The sequence below is a fragment of the Aotus nancymaae genome, unplaced genomic scaffold (genome assembly GCF_030222135.1).
Source record: "Aotus nancymaae isolate 86718 unplaced genomic scaffold, 86718_ANA_hifiasm-v0.15.2.pri h1tg000018l, whole genome shotgun sequence".
In the NCBI taxonomy this organism is placed as follows: Eukaryota; Metazoa; Chordata; class Mammalia; order Primates; family Aotidae; genus Aotus; species Aotus nancymaae.
This window is the reverse complement of record NW_026988430.1, coordinates 23,519,049-23,538,801: the sequence shown is the minus strand read 5'-3', so window position 1 is coordinate 23,538,801 and position 19,753 is coordinate 23,519,049. Positions and strand designations below refer to the sequence as shown.

Sequence of the window (19,753 nt, the reverse complement as noted above, 5' to 3'; positions counted from 1 at the left end):
GAATGAGAAAGAATGGAAAGACACTCCTGAAGCCAAGGCACATTGGTTGTGATTTTTCTTTTTTAATGATCATCATGAAATTCACTGGGTCAGGCCCTGGTGTTCTGCTGCCATAGTCAGAGTGGAGGGATGACCCCACAAGGGGACAAGAAGCCAAGATTGGGCTGGAGAGCTGAGAAGGAGGAAGAGAAGGGGGAGAGGGGGCAGTGGGGCAGGCAGAGGAGGAAGTCTGGAACCCTGGATAACCACGCAGATATAAGGTGAGGGCCTCCCTCTGTCACCCCAGCCCTGAGCCGCAGAAGTTGAGGTGCAAGAAGATCGGGGGGATTTTGGCCACAACCCGTTTCCCAGGTCAAAGGGAAGAGATTGAGAGCAGAAAAAGGCCAAGGAGCCCAGGGGGACCAAGAACAAGTTAACAAGTAAAACAATTAGGGACACCACCTCCTTTCCCCAGCCCATTTTTCACATTTACAATGGAAGCAATTTGACAAGCGGATATAAAAATCTCAGACAAATTTTCTAACCCCTGGCCGGGGTGTGGACAGCAAGTGGTATCCAGTGATCCAGAAATCAACACCTAAAATCCAGAGGCAGGAGGCAAGCCATGAGGGGTAGGGAGGGAAGGAAGAGCTCCCACAGTCACTAGGTCACCTGCTCCGTGGGCCTCATCTGGATGTCTCCGATCTGTGGAAGGCACAAGGCATGAGGCCCTGGGACACTCTCCCTGGCCCTGCAGGGCTCCCTGCTTCCTTCCTCTGGGGCTGGTTGGGTTCCTCCAGTGAGTGGATAGTCAGGGCCGGACTCACCTGGACATGTGGGGGCGTGCTGAGGACGTAGATAACAGCCTCGGTCACATCCTCGGGTTGGAGACACTGAGAGCACCAGGGGAATAGGTTGAGACAGGACAGAATGGACTCAGTTCCCTCCTACCACTGAGCTCTGCAGCATCCACACACCCACCCAACCCTCTAGGAGGAGCCAAAAAGGCTGGAGGGGTGGAATCTGAAGGCCGGGTTCCCTCTGCCTTCATTTAGGGAGTCAGTGGCTTCACCAGGCCCAGAGGGAGGCCCCACCTTCATGTGCTCATAGGTGGCAGCTGCCTTCTCAGGGTCCTTGTCGTGGAGTCTGAAGGCGAATTGTGTTTCCACAACACCTGGAGAGATGCACTGGGCCAACAGAGAGGGCCTGCTCAGGGGCTGAGCTTTGCCAGGCCTTGGGGAGGTTGAGGGGAGAGGATGGAGGCCACAGGGCCCCAGCTTCACAGTGATGGCTTCCCGGCATCCGGCAGCTGCCTCCTCCCTCCAAAGCTGCCACTGGCGGAGACCACATGATACCTACCATCTACAGAGCCTTTCCCGTATGTCAGGTAAACATTTTACCAAAAAGTGTCCCTTTTAAGGGACAGTCATCATCTCCTTTTTACAAGTGAGGGCCAAGGCTTAGAGAGGTTCAGTGACTCACAATCACAAGGCCTTCAAGGGAAGAGCCCAGAGTCCCAGTTTCTAGCCACTGTGCACCTGGTTTCCCACAGTTCCTTACTTTCCCACAGTGTACCCTCAGGTCACCCCCCTCCCAGCTCAAAGTCTAAGTCTGGTCTTTGGCTCCTGGATCAGTGAAATGAGGAAACTGAAGGACTGTACAGGGCCATGCCGAGAGCAGCAGCACCCAGTTCTGTGCCCAGTCCACTCTGAGGAGCTCTAAGCAGCACATTCTGAACATGGGTTTCTGAACGGTGTGTGTGGATGAGGAGGGCCTGCGCCCACCCCGTCCCCACCAGGGCTAGGCCACAGCCTCACCGTGGCTCGGATGTGGGTCTGGGCCTCCCGAAGCTCTTGCCTCAGTCCCTCTGTCAGCGCAGTGACGGCATACTTGGTGGCACTATAGAAGTGGGTCACAGACTGGGGGACCACTCGGTGGCCAGACATGCTGGGTGGGGGGAGGAAGGGAAAAGAGGAGAAAATGAAGCTCCAGGGAGACCAGCAGTGTCCCTGCCATACCGGGTCACCCCCAGCACCCAGACGCCCACAGTGGAAGCCTTCTAAAGGGGACCTCTAGTGGCCATCCCACAGCTCACTCATCTAATTTTGGTTATTCAAGCAGCTTCGGAAAACCCTCCTTTTCCTGGAAGTCGTCCCTACACTGACCACAGAACGCACTCTCCTGGTGGTACAGAATGTCAAAACTCTCTCCATCTAATCTGTATGTTCACTGATATGGTTCTACTGGGACATCTCAGGGCAGGCAGAGGCTATGTCCCACCTCAGACTGGGGCTCCCCAGTGGCAGACACTGTACATAGTCCTTCTTTGTGCCATGAAGTGGGGTTTATCCCCAGGCCTGAGGAATAGAGGCACTCAGTCCCAGGAGAGGGTCCAGGCTTCAGCTATAGAAGGAGGGGGCTGAGCTGCCCATTCCAGCCAACCTGAGGCTGATACTTGACAACATTATTCTTTCCCTCACCATAATTGTGCCATTTAGGTATTAAATCTGTATTTTCCCACCAAGAAAACTGAGGTCCAAAGAGGTCAGGTAAGCTGCAGCATATTACCCAGCCTGGAGGGTGAGTGGTACCCATTGGCCACCTGCCCTCACCTATTGATGTTAATGATGTGCCCATCGTCCACATTCCGCTCCTTCATGGACTTGTAGGCTTCCCGTGTGCAGATGCTGAGGGCCAGCACGTTCACCTGCAGGCCAGGGAGGGCAATGAGGTATCTCCACTCAGGCCCAACTGAGCAAGTGATGGAGCCAAAGAGTGCTGGGGGCCAAGGGGGCAGTGTGGCATTCTAAAACAATGTCCAGGTCCTCACAGAGACCAGCCACAGGCACAGGGTGCCTTGTCTTCTACACGAGATGCCCCTCCCCCTAAAGCTGCAACCCCCATTTAATAGCAGAGGTAGCTCCTCACCTGGCTGACCGCCTAAGTTCCTGCAAACAAGAATGGAAACCCCTCAAACCCACTCCTAACCCAGGAGACTCTGTCTTGGCCATCTCCTCTGAGAACAGTAGCACAGACCCTCTAATTCCATAGGGAATCATTTCCATTTCTTCCCCAAATACCCTACTCTTTTCTCTGCAACAGAGTCTCTGGCCCTGCTCCCTCCTAAACAGCTCAAAATCCTTACCAAAATGGCTTACAAATCTCTCTCCTCCGGCACATCCCCACCTTCCCCAGCTACTCTCTGCTCCTTCCCCATCCCCTCCCTGGAGATGACAAGTGGAGCAGAGAAGGCCTGACCCTCCTTCTTTCTATGCCTTCCTTTAACCTGGGTTCCATCTAAAAGACTAGGCACGGAGACTCTAGAGGGTCGGGTAAATTGCCACTCCTACTCCCCTGGCAGAAGTGACCTCCACATCCCCACCCTTCAGGGGGCAGAGGCCTGAAGGTGTGTCTACTGTAAAGCACCTGCACAGCCCCACCCATTAGCCTCACCCAAAGGACAAGCAGAGATAAAGCTTTCAGCAGGTCCTCAGGCATCCCCTCTAGGAAAGAGAGGGAGTCAGCAGGAGATTTGATGTTTCTCAGAACACCGCTGGTATGAACCTGCCTTGGTGTTCGTGGCATTAGGAAGAGATGGGTACCAGGACAGGGAGGTTTCCAGCCCTGTTTCTCATCTGCTTGGCCATGTGGGCTTGTGAGGCAGAGAACTCAGCCCCTGAGGGCAGGTAGAGTAGGAGAAACAGGTCCCCTGGGACCAAGTGAGTAAACTTCCCAGGTCTAGGAGATCGGGGCGGGGAAAGAGAAGATGCCTTATAGGATGATCCTAATAAACTTAAATAATGTTCGAGCTGAAAGGAGCTGTAGGAATTTAATGTAAGTCCCTCATTTTACAGATGGGCAAGTTGAGGTCCAGATTGAGACCCATGTGCTATGGGTAAGGACCATGACTCTGATCTCTAAGAAGGCTGAAGGCTTCATGTACATGGCTTCATTTCCAGGCCCAAGCATCTATGAGGTGCTGAGTCTACTGTCAGCAGATATGAAAGGATCGTGGGGAGAAAAGAACATCCCATTCACACACTGCTTTCAACTTCTCAGGATACTTTCATATCCTACTATCACCCCATCATACAGTCCAGAAATTGGAAACCCATGTCCTGAAAGCTAGATGTGGCCTGTGCATGGTTTCAAAACATTTTAAATACCATTCCAACATGTATTGGAAAGTTTCATTTACTCAGTAATTATCTTTTGAGTGCTTATGGGACCAAGCTATACCAGAGAATAAAACAGATGAAAATCCTTGCCCTCATGAAGCTGACATTTTAGTGAATGGAAGTCGGGGGGGTGTCACATAAAATCAGACTCCCCACTTCTCTCAAAGAAATCATAAGATCAGGCCACACTGGGCCCACGCCACCATACAGCAACTATGCTGGATTTGAGCAGTGGCTGTGTGCTTTCCCACACACTGCAGACCCCACCTGACCTCCCTCACTCCTCTATGTATCTACCTGGCTCCAGGGGACATTGGAATTTGTGACCTCAGATACAGATGATAGAGGTGTGTTCATCCCAATTAAATGTGACAAGACTAAAGCTCAAAGAAGGTAACTAACCTACCTGAAGTCACATAGTTATTAGTGAGGCTGGGTAAGAATATCATCTCGTCTCTCTCTTCCTTTTCTTCCCGTAACATCACATTCCCAAGCACCCAGCACAGGGCTGACACGTGGGAAACATTCAATAGTCAGCAGTTCTCTCCCCTAACAGTCTTTCTTCCAACACAAGGAAATCAGTCTAGACTTTAAGAAGAACTACCTCCAGGTCAGGTGCAGTGGCTCACACCTATAATCCCAGCACTTTGGGAGGCTGAGGTGGGAGGATCACCTGAGGTCAGGAGTTCGAGACCAGCCTGGTCAACATGGTGAAACCCTGTCTCTACTAAAAATACAAAAATATTAGCCGGGCAATGATGGTGGGTGCCTGTAGTCCCAGCTGCTCGGGAGGCTAAAGCAGAAGAATAGCTTGAACCCAGGAGGCAGAAGTGGCAGTGAGCACAGATCATGCCACTGCGCTCCAGCCTGAGTGACAGAGCAAGACTCCATCTCAAAAAAAAAAAAAAAAAAAGAACTACCTCCAGGGGCTCAAAGAAGAGAAGAGCTGATATGGCCATTCATCCAATCCCTATCCCTCTGGTAGGGCAATAAGCCAGGAGAGAGTCAAGATGCCCCAGGTGGGAACCCAAAACTCCCTCTTCCTAGATGTCCCGTCCCCAGCAGCCCTCTGGTTCACAAACCCCTGGCTCCCCACCCTCCTCTCCACCCTCCACCTGGAAGATGGAGGCCTGGAGCTCTTACATTGAGCATCTCCTTCCAACCGCTGGTGCTGCCTGAGAGCAGGGAGTCAGGCCGGCCCAAGCCAGCATTGTTGATGCAGATGTCTACGCCACTGTGCTGAGAACGGATAGCCGAGAACATGGAGAGGATGTCCTCCTCATTTGACAGGTCACATCTGTAGGGGATCAAAGTCCCGGGGTAGCCTGCACTCTTACATTCAGCAGCCAGCTCCTATGAAACCCAACAAGGGTCTGACTAGGGTGAGCAGCTCATGCCCACAGCTCCCCAGCCAGCATCAGACCCCCATCCCCACCACACTCTTAAAACACACTCCTTTGGCAGCTGCCTTTCAACCATGGAGATGTTGGACTGCCCATCCCCTAAGTTTGTCCTCTTTGGTCAAAGTCCAAGGGGTGACAGCACTCCCTGAGTGATGTAGGGAAAAGGTTGTGATCAATGGAGAAACCTTACTATAAACTCAAGTTCTGGCTGGGCACAATGTCTCATGCCTGTAACGCCAGCACTTTGGGAGGCCAAGGAGGGTGGATCACTTGAGGTCAGGAGTTCGATACCAGCCTCGGCTAACTTGGTGAAACCCCATCTCTGCTAAAAATACAAAAATTAGCTGGGAGTGGTGGCTACTTGGGAGGCTGAGGCACAAGAATCACTTGAACCCGGGAGATGAAGGTTGCAGTGAGTTGAGATTACCCCACTGCACTCCAGCCTGAGTGACAGAGCAAGACTCTGTCTCGAATAAATAAATGAACTCAGGTTCTGGGTGGAGCAGGGGCCAGAGATCTAGGGAATGGAGTGCTCTCTCTTTTCTGCCTCTTCCCCAACAGGAACACCTCTCGTGCCCATAGATAAGATGTACCTCTCTGCCACTTCACGCTTCTCCACCAGTGCCGAGAGTCACTGGACTGGTTAACCCAGCCTCTTCTCCTGCATTGTGCCAGCCAGTCCCTCATCTCTGAAATATTTCCCTCCCCTCGCAAACTGCGGCCAGCTGGCTCAGAGTTCTCACACATGCCTTTCAACCAAGCCCAGCTGCCAATCTCCTCTCCCTACCTAAAGGAGGGGTCAGAAAGTCAGGACAGAGTCTTTCTCTCTGAGCCCTGGTGCACCACCCTCCCCTCCATGGTTTCTCAGGAGCCTATGAGGCAAGTCAGGTGGCAGGTGCCACTGGGCACCCCCTGTGCATCTCCAGGCCCTCAGCATGCTGAGAGAGACCTGAGGAAGCAGAGCCACTGACAGGCACCCCAGGGGGAAGCTGACATTCAGAAACAGGAAGAAAACACGCTCTGTGGACTTGCTTGGAAGCCAGTGACTGAGCACTTGAGTCTTGTGAAGGTGACTGTGTACAAGTGGGCGAGGGTGAGGGGGTGCAGGCTGCCCTAGAGGAAGGCCAGCTTGGCCAGCTGCTCTGGCCTGGAGCCCCTTCCTCCACCCAAGCCCATCCAGGAATAATGGACTGGATTGGGTGTCTTGGGACATTCTTTTTTGCTTTAACTTTCTGTGAGTTCAAAAGGTATAGTCCTCTGAGACTCAGAAACCCCACTTCACCAGATTTTACCCATGTTTGATCACTTCAGGAAACAGGAGTTTTCTCTGTAGGAAGCTAGTACCCAAATTCTGCTTCAACATCAACGAATCAATCAATCAATCAAAGCCCACTGTGGGTAAGGAAGCCTGCAGTTGTCCCCTCCCCTGGCACACATCTTCCCACTTCTTCCTCTAGACTCAAAATTCCCACCATGGGAAAGCCAGAAGGGATGGGCTCAGAATGGATTTCTCCTTGTCACTGCCTTCCTGTTGCCCCACCTGTGCCCCTGATCTCCCACCTCCCCTCAGTAATGATCTACAAAATCATGTCACTCCCTCACAACAGGGGCATTCTCCTCTCAGACACAGTCTCCCTGGGACTGAGTGACCAGCCTGGGGATCCCCTTGGGGCTCGGCCCCCCCCTTCCTGGCTAGCTTGCAGTAGGGGAGTGGGTGACAAGGCAAGAGTGGCTTCAGAATTAGGGAATCTGGTTGTTTAATCCTGGACTGATCCTCTGGGCTCCAAGGCTGGGGTTGGGTCCTGAGCTCCTCAGGATAGGATAAAGGGAGGGCAGAGTGGGGCAATGATGGAGCCAGGTGACCTTGGGATTATCTGGGTTATAAAGTGTACCTTTGGTCAGCAGCAGGGGAGGGGACAGTCCTCCTTCCTGTATACCTTCTCCCTGTGCCCCCACCCAAGGCTTCCTTACCCTTTCCACTGCCTGGGGACTTTGAGCACGGTGGAGATAAAGCCCTGCAGCTGAGGACTAGCCCAACACTGAGTGTGAGCTAGCAGGGCACATCCAGAGAGCACCTAGGACAGAAATTCCTCCCTACTCCAAAATGGCCATCTTGATTGTTCTCTGAGCTCTGAGGGCTCCCAACCCCGTATCAAGAGAAAAGTAAGGACTTCCAGGCTGCTTTATCCTCTCAAGCTTTCCAGCCTATTTCACCCACTCTGTGCCCCCAAGGAGAGTGAAGTAAGGCCCACGAATGAATATTCCATTCATTCCTCATGCCACAGGGCATAGGTTATCCCTACGGCGAGGGGGCGGGGCTGAGGCTCTTCAGTAAAGCTCCCACCCCAACCCCACCATCAGTCCTGGGTCAGAATAAAACCTCTAGCTCTTGCTCATCTGGTTGGCCAGCCACCTTACCCTGCTTGGTGGGTGACTTCTGGGGACCAGAGGCAGCAACCTTTCTCGCCCCAGGCCCACTTAGCCACAGGGGGCGAGAAGGCCACAGGGGAGAGACCACCACCCCCGAGCTTCCCCTTTCCTCTGGCCAATACCCTGAGCAGACGCGAGGGGCGGGAGGGGAGATGCCCGGGTCGGAGAATTGTAACTCGAGCAGGTGTTGTCAGGGGAAACGGCTCCTTCAAAGACGAGACTTGGGCGAAGGGGGAAGCCTGCCTTAAGGGATCCGAGAGGCCGCCCCGACTAGAGCAAAGGACCCCGGCGTGGCGGGCAAGTGAGCCCGACCCCGCGGAAACGACCCGCCCGCGGCGTCCCCGCCCCCGGCCCGGCCCGGCCTGGCCTCACCTCGATGTTGCCCACGGTGCGGGCGCAGCCCACCACCTTCAGTCCCTGCTGGACCAGGGCCCGGGCCACGGCCGCGCCAATGCCCACTGAGGCTCCCGTCACCAGCGCCAGCCGGTCGCGCCACCGCTCCATGCCGGGTCTGGCCATGGGCCCGCGCCGCCCGCTTGCCTCGCTGGGCGAGCCCGGCACCGGGGTCAAGGAACTGACGCCCGGCCGCTTTCCGGCCGCCGCAGCCGACCTGATCGCGTCCGACCTACGCCGCGAACCGCCAGCGTCCCGGCCAGCCTCCGGCTGGGACTCCACCCTCAGGCCCCGGGCGACCCGCCGCATCCAGTCGGAGGCCGCCGCGGCCCGGCCGCCCCGCCCACTGCAGGAGGTCCCCGCCCCTTCCGCCCTTCCGCCCGGTCCCCGCGCAAGGAAACCCGGCTGCGCTGGAGCTTCCGTGCAGCTGGCGGCGCCGCTTCACCCGAGTGGGCTTCTCTTTGCGGGCAGGAAAACCGAGGTTTAGCGGGGGCTTCCTCCAGCCGCGAGGGCGCATACTCAAGCATCCCGCTTAGTCTCCCTTCCCTACTCCTGAACCCTAATGCCAGGATGAGGAATTAAGGGTACTTAAGGTGACTCCAACACTCTCCCAAAGCCGCCGGTGGCTTTTGAAAAGGGATTCGGCCCATAAAACGCCGAGTGTCTCCGCCATCAACGCTGGGTGACCTTGGGAAGGACTCGCTCACCCTGCCTGATCTCTTGGCTTTACTAGCCACAGAGAACTGAAACACTCCCAAGTACACGTGTACTGGAGGATTCTGTCCCTAAATGGCCCACTGTGTCCAACTGCCCTAGACCCCCATGCTCACCCCTCCCCCACTGTAGCAAATGTATCATGATATATGCCAAAGATTAAAACAGTATCTAACATTTCTTGCTTACTGTGTAGCAGGCACTTTAAATATAGTAACTAATCTGCACAACCTCTCTTGGCACATACTAGTATCTTTTTTTTTGAGACGGAGTTTCGCTCTTGTTACCCAGGCTGGAGTGCAATGGCACGATCTCGGCTCACCGCAACCTCCGCCTCCTGGGTTCAAGCAATTATCCTGCCTCAGCCTCCTGAGTAGCTGGGACTACAGGCGTGCGCCACCATGCCCAGCTAATTTTTTTTTTTTTTTTTTTTTTTGTATTTTTAGTAGAGACGGGGTTTCACCATGTTGACCAGGATGGTCTTGGCCTCCCAAAGTGCTGGGATTATAGGCGTGAGCCACCGCACCCGGCCATACTAGTATCTTAAAGATGAATATACTGATGTGCTGAAGCATGGTTTGGACCACAGGCAGTCCAGTTTTAGGCCAGTGATGTGCTTCTAAATAGTCTTCACACCATTATCGCTTCTTGGGTTGTTGGTCTTGTTCAGAGTAGAGCTCACTTTGCTAAAAAGTGCTGAAAACTGCGTAATATAGCCATCCTCTTAAAGAAAAAGCATCTTTGAATAAACCTGACTCCTGCCCAACAATGGAGTAAGCAGTGAATGTGGCTGGTTTATTCATTCAAAAACATTCATTTGCCTATCCTGTGTTTGGCCCCAAGGGCAAAGATTAAAACTAAACTAAATCAGCCTTTGCTTTTAGGGATCTCAAAAGAACATCTGACTGTAACGGTGAAGAGGGGATTCGCCTCTGAGCCAAGGGCTGTGGAAGACCCACAGTCATGTTTTTATAGATTCTGGATGAAATGAAAAAGGATCTGAGAGGAATCCTGTTACCTCTGCCCATTCCTATACAACATTTAGGTTTGAAAGACAACTCAGGTGGTGGATCCAAGAAACGGCACAGACTATAAAAATTCAATCCAAGTTTCTGCTGCTGCCCACTTGAAATCTAAACAGCATATAAAATTCACTCCACCTCCATTGCACAGAAGGATTGTCCCACGATTTGTATGCTGCCACCAAGTATTATAAACATGTAGACACAAATTTCTAAGCATCATGCTACTCCTGGGGGGGGGGGGAACTCTCTCCTTCAGTGCCAACAGCTGTGACAGCAGTAAACTGTAAGACCACAGTGACTTTGTTACTGGACACCAGATAAGGCTGAACCTCACATGCACTTAGCCCATAATGTGGTTAGCTCTCAGTGCAGCCTTCTGATCCCAGTCTTACATGTTGAGCAATTACTTATCAGGCAGCCCTTGGTTGAAATTCTGTCAAGTTTTGTTTTTATTCTTCTAGGTCAATATGAACCTCTGAATTTCAGAAGTACTTTGTGTATGTATTAGGGAACTTTACGTATTAAGCAATTAAAGTCTCATGGGAAAGTAAGGTGCTAGCAAGTATTGAAAGGTATTGCAGCAAATTTATCTCTTCAAACGAGAAAGACTGGAAACTGCTTTTCTCAGTTGTCAATTCTCATCAAAGGAAGAATTTTGTCTTCAACAATCTGCATCTGTGTCTCATCCTTTTCCTACCATCAACACTAGCCAAGCACCAAGTCCACAAGTGGCAAATACTAAAGTACTGCCATACATCAAGTAGAAACATGTACACCAAATTTTACTGTGCGTATTAATAAATATTCTTTATTTTAAATTTTGCACATTGCGCTTTAACATTACATCCAAACATTTTGCAAGTGGATGTCTACTTTGTAAAACCATATATTCAGCTCATTGTCATTTCTGTACAGAATTATAAGTATAACATTACTTTTTGCCACTAAGTTGCTTTAGTAAGTCTCACAGGAAGAGAAACATTTAATGAAAAGAGATGGCTTAAATCATATGGCAGGCCTGTGCAGCCACGCAACTAAAGACACAAGCCTGAAGAAAGAACAAACTAATGAGGACACCTCCACTGTCTCCCAAAACAAGAAAGAATCACATTTAAGATAAAATTTTGCCGTAAGTCACTAAATTAAGAGTTTTTCGAAAGAGAAGGCGCAGTAGTCATCATGAGTGTTTCATTGAAAGACAGAGCTATTTTATTTATTTAATTTGCTCCAGCCGTTGTCAACCAGCCACTACAAATGGGCCTCTTGTGATCATTTAAGCGGCAGTATTTATTAAATTTCTCCTTCAGATGCTGTCGGTATTGTTCTCTATTGCTGTAGAAAGACTGGTTATTAGCCAGAAATGACTGTATTTCATCTTGTGAGATAAAGCTTTCCTCATCTGAAGTACATTCAGACTCAACCTGTAAATTAAAGCAGTGGTTAAGACTATGACTTAAGAATGCAAAATGCTATGTGATGGAGGAGGACAGCTAAAAATTAAAGCAGTCTAGCTTTTTAGTTTCCAATTCAGTCACATAAAGCCATTAAGTGGAGTGTTTGCAGAATAAGCATCATGTCATTTGTCTAACAAAGTACCTGGAATCTATAATTTCTCCTAGAAGCCTATGAGCCTAGCAAACTACCATCATACCTTGGCCTTAAAAAAATAAAGATGTTACAACTAGTTACACCACATTTTAAGTAGCTAGACTTATCTCTAGCTAGCCCTACCACGAAACATCCATCTCTAATAAACATTTACAAACTAAAGACAACCATTTTTAACTTAAGAAATAAGTTACACAGCATCAGCATTAAACTTTTACAACCATTAAAACTTTAAACATTAAACTTATACTGGCAGTGGCTCACACATGTAATCCCAGCACTTTGGGAGGCTGAGGCACGAGAATCACTTGACCCTGGGAGGCAGAGGCTGCAGTGAGCCAAGACTGCACCACTGCAGTCTAGCCTGGGCGACAGAGCAAGACTCCTCAAAAACAAAAAACTAGTATTCCCAAGGATTTGGTCATCAGGACTCTAATGGAAAAAACACCACTCTTCTCCCTCTTCCCCTCCTCCAAGGGCCACCCCTACACTATGCACTGGATCAGTTGGAAACAGGTAAAACGTCTCAGGAATTGCAGTCTTATCCTACATGACACCTAAAAGAAAGCATAGTATATGCTAGTTCAGAAAGTATATTCTTTCTGGTCTGGAAGGGTGGCTACCATAAACTGCCAATCAGAAAGGCCAAGTTTGCTTACAGTAACCTGCTTCAAGGAGGCAGACTCCTGAACAAAATGCTACCTCTATCTTTTCTCCCAACTATAGACGGTCCTCACTTACAATGGTTGCACTCGGAATTTTTTTTACTTTACACTGGGTTTATTGAGGTGTTGAATGTATTTTCAACTCAGCAATATTTATGAGTTATAATGGGTTTACTGGAATGTAACCCCACTGTAACTCAAGGAGTTCCTGTAACATCTTCTACTGAGAAAGTGGCGGCCATGGAAACGTGTTCCAGAGTAGTTGTATAAACCGTAAGTGGAAGAGCAGAAATGAAGTCCCCAAAGAATAAGGAAACACTATGCTTAATTTCTTTCTTTCTTTCTTTCTTTTTTTCTGAGACAGAGTCTTGCTCTGTTGCCAGGCTGGAGTGCAGTAGTGCAATCTTGGCTCACTGCAACCTACACCTCTCAGGTTCAAGCGATTCTCCTGCCTCAGCCTCCCAAGTAGCTGGGACTATAGGCGTGCCACCATGCTTGGCTAATTTTTTTTTATTTTTAGTAGAGATAAGGTTTCACCATATTGGCCAGGCTGGTCTTGACCCCTTGACTTTGTGATCTGCCCACCTCAGCCTCCCAAAGTGCTGGGATTACAGGTGTGAGCCACCAACCCTGGCCCCCTTAATTTCTTAAAAGCTTCCTTCCACTACCTACCTTAAGCCCTCAAATACTATCCCCTCCCATATTCACCCCATTCCTGAACAATGATGTACAATAAGACTTCATGGAATACTTACAAGGAGTTCAACTAAGCTCTTGGCACCTTTTCCAGCATCGGGACCAAACAATGTTTCTGTAGGTTCTGCAGGCTGTGGTACATTTTTTCTATGCTCAAACCAAGGCAGTGGCTGCCCACCCTTTTCAGAGCTGCAACAGCTTTCAGGATGTGTATCTTTGGTCTTGTCACGGTGAAACACTGTGTGCATGGTATTTCCTGAGGTCTCTCGATTACCTGGATCTGTAATACAGCTTCCAAGCTTCTGGATCTGATACCATAACAAAAGATTTCACAGGTTAAAAGGCATGAAATAATAGCAGTTATTCTTTTTTTGAGACCGAATTTTGCTTTTATTGCCCAGGCTGGAGTTGCCAGGCACACTGCAACCTCTGCCTCCCGAGTTCAAGGAATTATCCTGCCTCAGCCTCTCGAGTAGGTGGGATTACAGGCATGTGCCACCACACCCAGCTAATTCTTTGTATTTTTAGTAGAGATGGGGTTTCTCCATGTCGGTCAGGCTGGTCTCAAACTCCTGACCTCAGGTGATTCGCCCGCCTTGGCCTCCCAAAGTGCTGGAATTACAGGCATGAACCACCACACCTGGTCAGCAATTATTCTTTTAAAAAAAAAAAAAAAAAAAAAAAGCCATGCTCGGTGGCTCACTCCTGTAATCCCAGCACTTTGGGAGGCCAAGGCAGGTGAATCACTTGAGGTCAGGAGTTCAAGACCAGCCTGGCCAACATGGTGAAACCCCGTCTCTACTAAAAACACAAAAATTAGCCAGCGATGGTGGCTTGCGCCTCTAATCCTAGCTACTCGGGAAGCTGAGGCAGGAGAATCGCTTGAACCTGGGAGGCAGAAGTTGCAGTGAGCCAAGATTACACCACTGCACTCTAGCATGGGCGACAGAGTAAGACTTCATCTAAAAAATAAAATAAGAAAATAAAAAAATCCTGACATTGTATTAAACCTTTAGAAGGAATACTAAGTAATAGCAGTAGCTGGCATTCATTTACTGGGCAGTTACTACGCACTAGACACTATGCCACACTTGCCAATACACACTCACTTCACCTTCATAGAATTTAATATGATAGGGACTAAACTAATTGTTTTAAGATTACATAGCTTACAAATTTAAAAGAATAAAAAGAAGAAGTGAATTTATGACTCACAAGGACTGTTGGACAAATGACCACATCTCTCTCTCCCTACAACACACACTCTCACAAGATGAGTAACCAATGGAAGTGCATAAAGTACTCATTCTAAAAAAAGTAAATCCATGCCACTCCAAGGAAAATGCACGTTCTTTCCTCAACAGCAAAGGTTTAAGAATTACAAGTTACGACACTTACATGTTCATCACATTTCAGTATCTTGCTTTTCTTTTTCTTCTTTTTATTTTTTCCTTTTGTGTTGTTCTCTTCAGAATTTGCCCAACATTCAACACAACTATCACCATCATCCTCTTTGTCTTCACAGTGATGAACACAGGAGTCATCACCTGCAGAAATCAATAATCCTTACTTATGCTCTTAAGTCAGCCATGTAGTAGAAATAACTGGGAAACTTAATGTGAACCTACCGTGTTCATCATGATTACAAATGCCTTCAGTGCAAGCAACATCCGAACCCTCCCGAGAACCTGTTTCACTCCCTTCCATGCTAGATGAATATCCACAATCACTACCATTACAGTGTGGAGATAAGCCTGAGAATAAATCAAATGAGAGCTACAATTAACATACCAATAAGCCTGTTAGGATAAAGAGTGAACCCACTGGAAACCACAGAAAAATCTCATAATTAATGGCTTATTTAAAGTAGAACATTTCCAATGAAGGATTTTTTTTTAAAGTAGAAAGCAAATTAAATAATGAAAATATGATTAGGAATTTACCATTTTTTTTTGTTTTTGTCAAAAAATATGTCAAAGAACATAAAGAAAAAGGAAACATTAAGTATCTGACTAAATTATATTAAACTCTGGGACTATAAAGCAGTTTTAAATTTCTAGCTCACAGAATCTCTAAAAGCTCTTACTGAAAAAAAAAAAAAAACTCTTACATTTAACAGTAAGAAAAAACAGAGGAGTTAAAAGTTGATTTTAAAAAGAAATTATTTACTTACCTTTCTTTATTTTAGGGGACCCCAAAAGATTGCCACTGCTAGGACAGGTACATGACGTATTTTCATTGGTAACAATTACTTCTACACAAGTATTACCATCTTCAGTGCTGCCACAGGCTTTGCAGCTGCTATTTTCTATGAAGTCTGTTTCCTTTAAGGATCAACATTAAGAGACAGTAAAAAGCTTTACTCCATAACAGCTACACTTTATTCCCTAGGTCAAAACTATTTTCATCATAATACTAAGACAGTATGGCATTTTCACTGTACTGACACTTACATACTACTAAGATATTATGTACATAATACTAAGATATTAAGACATTTTCACTGTACTGACACTTACACTGACAGTAAAAAAGCAATGGTGGGTAAAGGTATCAGTCCTTAGCACAAATCAAGACAGAGGGCAACCAAAGTGCACTAAGAGTCACTGTATTCTTTAATTGTCAAGCACTCACACAAAAATAGATATTTCACTTATGAATGCCTTTGAGGAAGTTGCAAAAATATTAATTGCATTAGATATCAACCACGAATACATACACTTTTTCCTTTTTTTTTTTTTTTTTTTTTTTCCGTAGGGTCTCCCTCTGTTACCTAGGCTAGAGCACAGTGGTACAATCATGGCTTATTGCAGCCTCAAACTCCTGGGCTCAAGCAATCCTCCTGCTTCAGCTTCTGAAGTAGCTAGGACTACAGGAGGATGCCACAACACCTAATTTGTGTATTCCTTTGTAGAGATGGGGTTTCGTTATGTTGCCCAGGCTAGTCTTGAATTCCTGACCTCAAGCAATCCGTTTGCCACAGCTTCCCAAAGTGCTAGAATTACAGGCATGAGCCATCACATCCTGCCAACAGAAATCTTTTTAATAGTCTATGTGATAAATGGGAAGTATGCTTAAAGCAATTCTGTTGCAGCTGTCTCAAGGAAACATACTTGTGCAACTTCTTGAATTGCAAGCTGAAGTTTTTTTCCTGGAACATCAAGTTCACTTGAAAGAACAAGAGACAAACTGGGGTTATTCAGACTTGGATATTTAGCAGGCATTTTCTCAAAAATGAATGAAGTCAGTTACTTCAAGGGAAACAGTAACTGTTATCAATGATAAAATTCAAACTTTGAAACAACAATTAGAATTTTGGCCTTGCAACCAACAGTACTATGAACTTGAAGCTCCTAATACTTGGACTTTTCCGACCTGCATAACTCAGTGAACCAGTATCTTTGAAATAAAATTCCAATGCATGATGTTATGAAACAATGCATGAGTAAAAGAGCTATTCAAAGTCCAATATAGTCCAATGGATTCTAATTTAACAGAGTACAGAAGGTCATTGATAAGATGTGAGATTCCACATTGCAATCAATCTTTTAGAAACTACCACTGGTCAAAGTGTAGAATCGAAGAATATCCACAACTAGCTGAAAAGATTTATATTAAAATACTGCTCCCAGCCAGGTGCAGTGGCTCACTCCTGTAATCCCAGCACTTTGAGAGGCTGAAGCAGGCAAAACGCCTAAGCTCAGGAGCTCGAAACCAGCCTGGGCAACATGGCAAAACCCATCTCTACTATAAATACAAAAAAAATTAGCCAAGTATGTTGGTAGGCGCCTGTAGTCTCAGCTACTCAGGAGACTGAGGGAGGAGAATCGCCTGAATCCAGGAGGCAAAGGTTGCAGTGAGCCAAGATCATGCCACTGCAGTCCAGCATGGATGACAGAGAGAGACTCTTGTCTCCAAAATAAAATAAAATAAAATAATACTGCCCCCTTTTCCTACCATATATATATATATATCTGTGTGACTACTTTCTTCCTATGCTTCAACCAAACCAATAAACGGAAACAGATTTAATGCAGAAGCAGATATAAGAATCTAGCTTAGGCCAGGTACAGTGGCTCACACCCATAATCCCAGCACTTTGGGAGGCCAAAGTGGGTGGATCATGAGGTCAGGAGTTCGAGACCAGCCTGGCCAACATGGTGAAACCCCATCTCCACTAAAAATACAAAAAATTAGACGGGTGTGGTGGTACACGCCTATAATCCCAGCTACTCAGGATGCTGAGGCAGAAGAATCGCTTGAACCCAGGAGGTGGAAGATGCACTGAGTGGAGATCCCATCATTGTACTCCAGCCTGAGTGACAGCAAGACTCCATCTCAAAAAAAAATAAAAAAATCTAGCTTATTCTTCTCATTCATTTTATTTAGAAACATTATTTTTGAAAAAATATTTAGTTCACATTATTTTTGAAGGAATAGTTTAAAATTTCTCTTTTAATTTCTAATACAGTAAACATTGATAAGTACAACCCACATAAACAAAAGCTCATTGAGTACCCGAATTTTTACAAATGTAAAGGGATCCTAAGACCAAAAAGTTGAGAAATGCTCCAGATCATGCACAGAGGTGACTTTCTACATTTTGACATTGATCTAACAGTACATGAAAGTCAGGTAAAGAAATAACTACCCAATATTGTCTTTATAAAACAAAGACATGACATTAAAAATTCTAGCATATACAGACTATAGTAGGAAAAAAGCTGATATAAAAACTGCAGGAGAAAAGCATAGTAAAAATGCCCAAATCTAGCAAACAGCAATACAGTTAACCCTCCATATCTGTGGGTTCTGCATCCATAAATTCAACCAACCAAGGTTCAAAAATATTTGGGGGGAAAAATCAAGCTGCATCTGTAGTGAACATGTACAGACTTTTTTCTTGTCCTTATTTCCTAAACATACAGTATAACAACTATTTACACAGCTTTTATTCATTTATTTTGAGACAAGAGTCTCATTCGGTGGCCCAGACTGGAGTGCAGTGGTGCGATCTCAGCTCACTGCAACCTCTGCCTCCTAGGTTCAAGAAATGTTCATGCCTCAACCTCCCAAGTAGCTGGGATTACAGGCATGAGACACCATGCCAAGCCCTACATAACTTTTACATTGCTTTAGGTATTATAATTTAGATATGATTTAAGAATATCAAGAGGCCAGGCACGGTGGTTCATGCCTGTAATTCTAGCACTTTGGGAGGCTGAGGTGGGAGAATTGCGTGAGCCCACAAGCTCAAGAGCAGCCTGAACAACACAGTGAAACTATCTCTCTACAAAAAATTAGCTGGGCCTGGTGGGGTGTACCTGTAATCCCAGCTACTTGGGAAGCTGAGGTGGGAAGAAGACTTGAGCCTGGGAGATCAAGGCTGCAGTGAGCCATAATTGCACCACTGCACTCCAGCCTGGGTAACAGAGTGAGACCCTGGCTCAGACATAAAGTATAAGGAGGATGTACATAGACTATATGCAAATACTACATATACCATTTTACATCAGGGACTTGAGCATCTGCAGACTTTGGTATCTACAGGAAGTCCTGGAACCAAACACCACAGAAACCAAGGGATGACTATACTTTTTTTTTTTTTTTTTAACTAAAAAAAAGCCAGGCTCACACCTGTAATCCCAGCACTCTGGGAAGCCGGGGCAGGAGGATCACAATCAGGAGTTTGAGACCATCCAGGCCAACACAGTAAAACCCCGTCTCTAATTTAAAAAAAAAGAAAAAGAGACAGGGATCTCATTATGTTGCCCAGGCTGGTCTCAAACTCCTGGGCTCAAGTGATCCTCCAGCCTGGGCCTCCCAAAGTGCTGGGAATACAGGCATGAGCCACCATAACTAGCCTGTACTTCTATCTAAAAGCAATACGTACACACTTAAGAGTTGATATCGGCCAGGCGTGGTGGCTCACACCTATAATCCCAGCACCTCAGGAGGCCAAGGCGGGGCAGATCACGTGAGGTCGGGAGCTCAAGACCAGCCTGACCAACATGGAGAAACCCCGTAATTACTAAAAATACAAAAATAGCCGGGCGTGGTGGCACCTGCCTGTAATCCCAGCTACTCAGGAGGCTGAGGCAGGAGAATCACTTGAACCCGGGAGGCGGAGGTTGTGGTAAGCCGAGATCGCACCACTGCACTCCAGACTGGGCAACAAGAGCAAAACTCCGTCTCAAAAAAGACTTGATATTAAGAAATATTACCTTCTCTTGGCTTACTTCCTTTTCTTCTGCTGTTTGTAAGGGAGTAGGAATATCACATACACACTTATTTTTTCGTCTATTCTTCCGTTTTTGGCGTTTCTTTTCTTGCTTGAGTTCTCTTACTCGTTCCTCTTCTGAAAATTCCTCACAAAGTTGTTCCAATCTGCTAATACCCTGTACTTTTTCCACGGTCATCTATTATAAAAACAAGTTTGAGGGTGAATATTGGTCAGAACTTCTTTTGTTTTCTATGGTAATATACACACTCCTATTCCAAACCAGCAACATTCTAGTTTTAAATTTCAGACTTTTAATTTTTTTTTTGAGACAGTCTCACTCCGTCGCCCAGGTTGGAATGCAATGGCACTGTCTTGGCTCACTGCAACCTCCACCACCTGGGTTCAAGCCATTCTCCTGCCTCAGCCTCCTGAGTAGCTA

The 19,753-nt window shown here is 47.1% G+C and overlaps 2 protein-coding genes across 4 annotated transcripts in view; both read right to left on the bottom strand.

Moving 5' to 3' along the window:
- Positions 1-42: 42 nt before the first annotated feature.
- On the bottom strand, positions 43-8,640 carry DHRS11 (dehydrogenase/reductase 11). Of its 2 annotated transcripts, XM_012445546.2 has the most exons (7): positions 8,363-8,640; positions 5,301-5,510; positions 2,592-2,686; positions 1,797-1,926; positions 1,074-1,166; positions 807-872; positions 43-684 (listed from the first exon to the last, which is right to left on the bottom strand). In XM_012445546.2, the coding sequence occupies exons 1-7, from the start codon at positions 8,507-8,509 to the stop codon at positions 643-645; spliced, it is 783 nt and encodes a 260-aa protein (XP_012300969.2). In that variant the 5' UTR covers positions 8,510-8,640; the 3' UTR covers positions 43-642. The 2 variants fall into 2 exon arrangements, with proteins under 2 accessions (XP_012300969.2, XP_021530337.1); XM_021674662.2 differs by lacking the exon at positions 1,074-1,166 and having other exon boundaries at positions 8,363-8,509.
- A 2,262-nt stretch (positions 8,641-10,902) lies between these two features.
- GGNBP2 (gametogenetin binding protein 2) overlaps positions 10,903-19,753 on the bottom strand; it is a 44,288-nt gene continuing 35,437 nt past the window's right edge. For both annotated transcript variants that reach the window (XM_021674663.2, XM_012445514.2), the window contains exons 8-13: positions 19,316-19,510; positions 15,265-15,415; positions 14,720-14,845; positions 14,490-14,638; positions 13,151-13,399; positions 10,903-11,543 (exon numbers count right to left, since the gene is read on the bottom strand). In XM_021674663.2, coding sequence (XP_021530338.1) covers positions 11,340-11,543; positions 13,151-13,399; positions 14,490-14,638; positions 14,720-14,845; positions 15,265-15,415; positions 19,316-19,510 — 1,074 coding nt within the window. In that variant the 3' untranslated portion in view covers positions 10,903-11,339. The remainder of the gene's footprint in view (positions 11,544-13,150; positions 13,400-14,489; positions 14,639-14,719; positions 14,846-15,264; positions 15,416-19,315; positions 19,511-19,753) is intronic.

Excerpts from the sequence above, each read along its gene's own strand:
- DHRS11 (XM_012445546.2), bottom strand. The coding sequence starts at position 8,509 with ATGGCCAGACCCGGCATGGAGCGGTGGCGCGACCGGCTGGCGCTGGTG. Across the intron at positions 5,511-8,362 it reads GCACCGTGGGCAACATCGAG|GAGCTGGCTGCTGAATGTAA; the intron begins GTGAGGCCAGGC and ends TGGGTTTCATAG. Across the intron at positions 685-806 it reads GCACGCCCCCACATGTCCAG|ATCGGAGACATCCAGATGAG; the intron begins GTGAGTCCGGCC and ends TGCCTTCCACAG.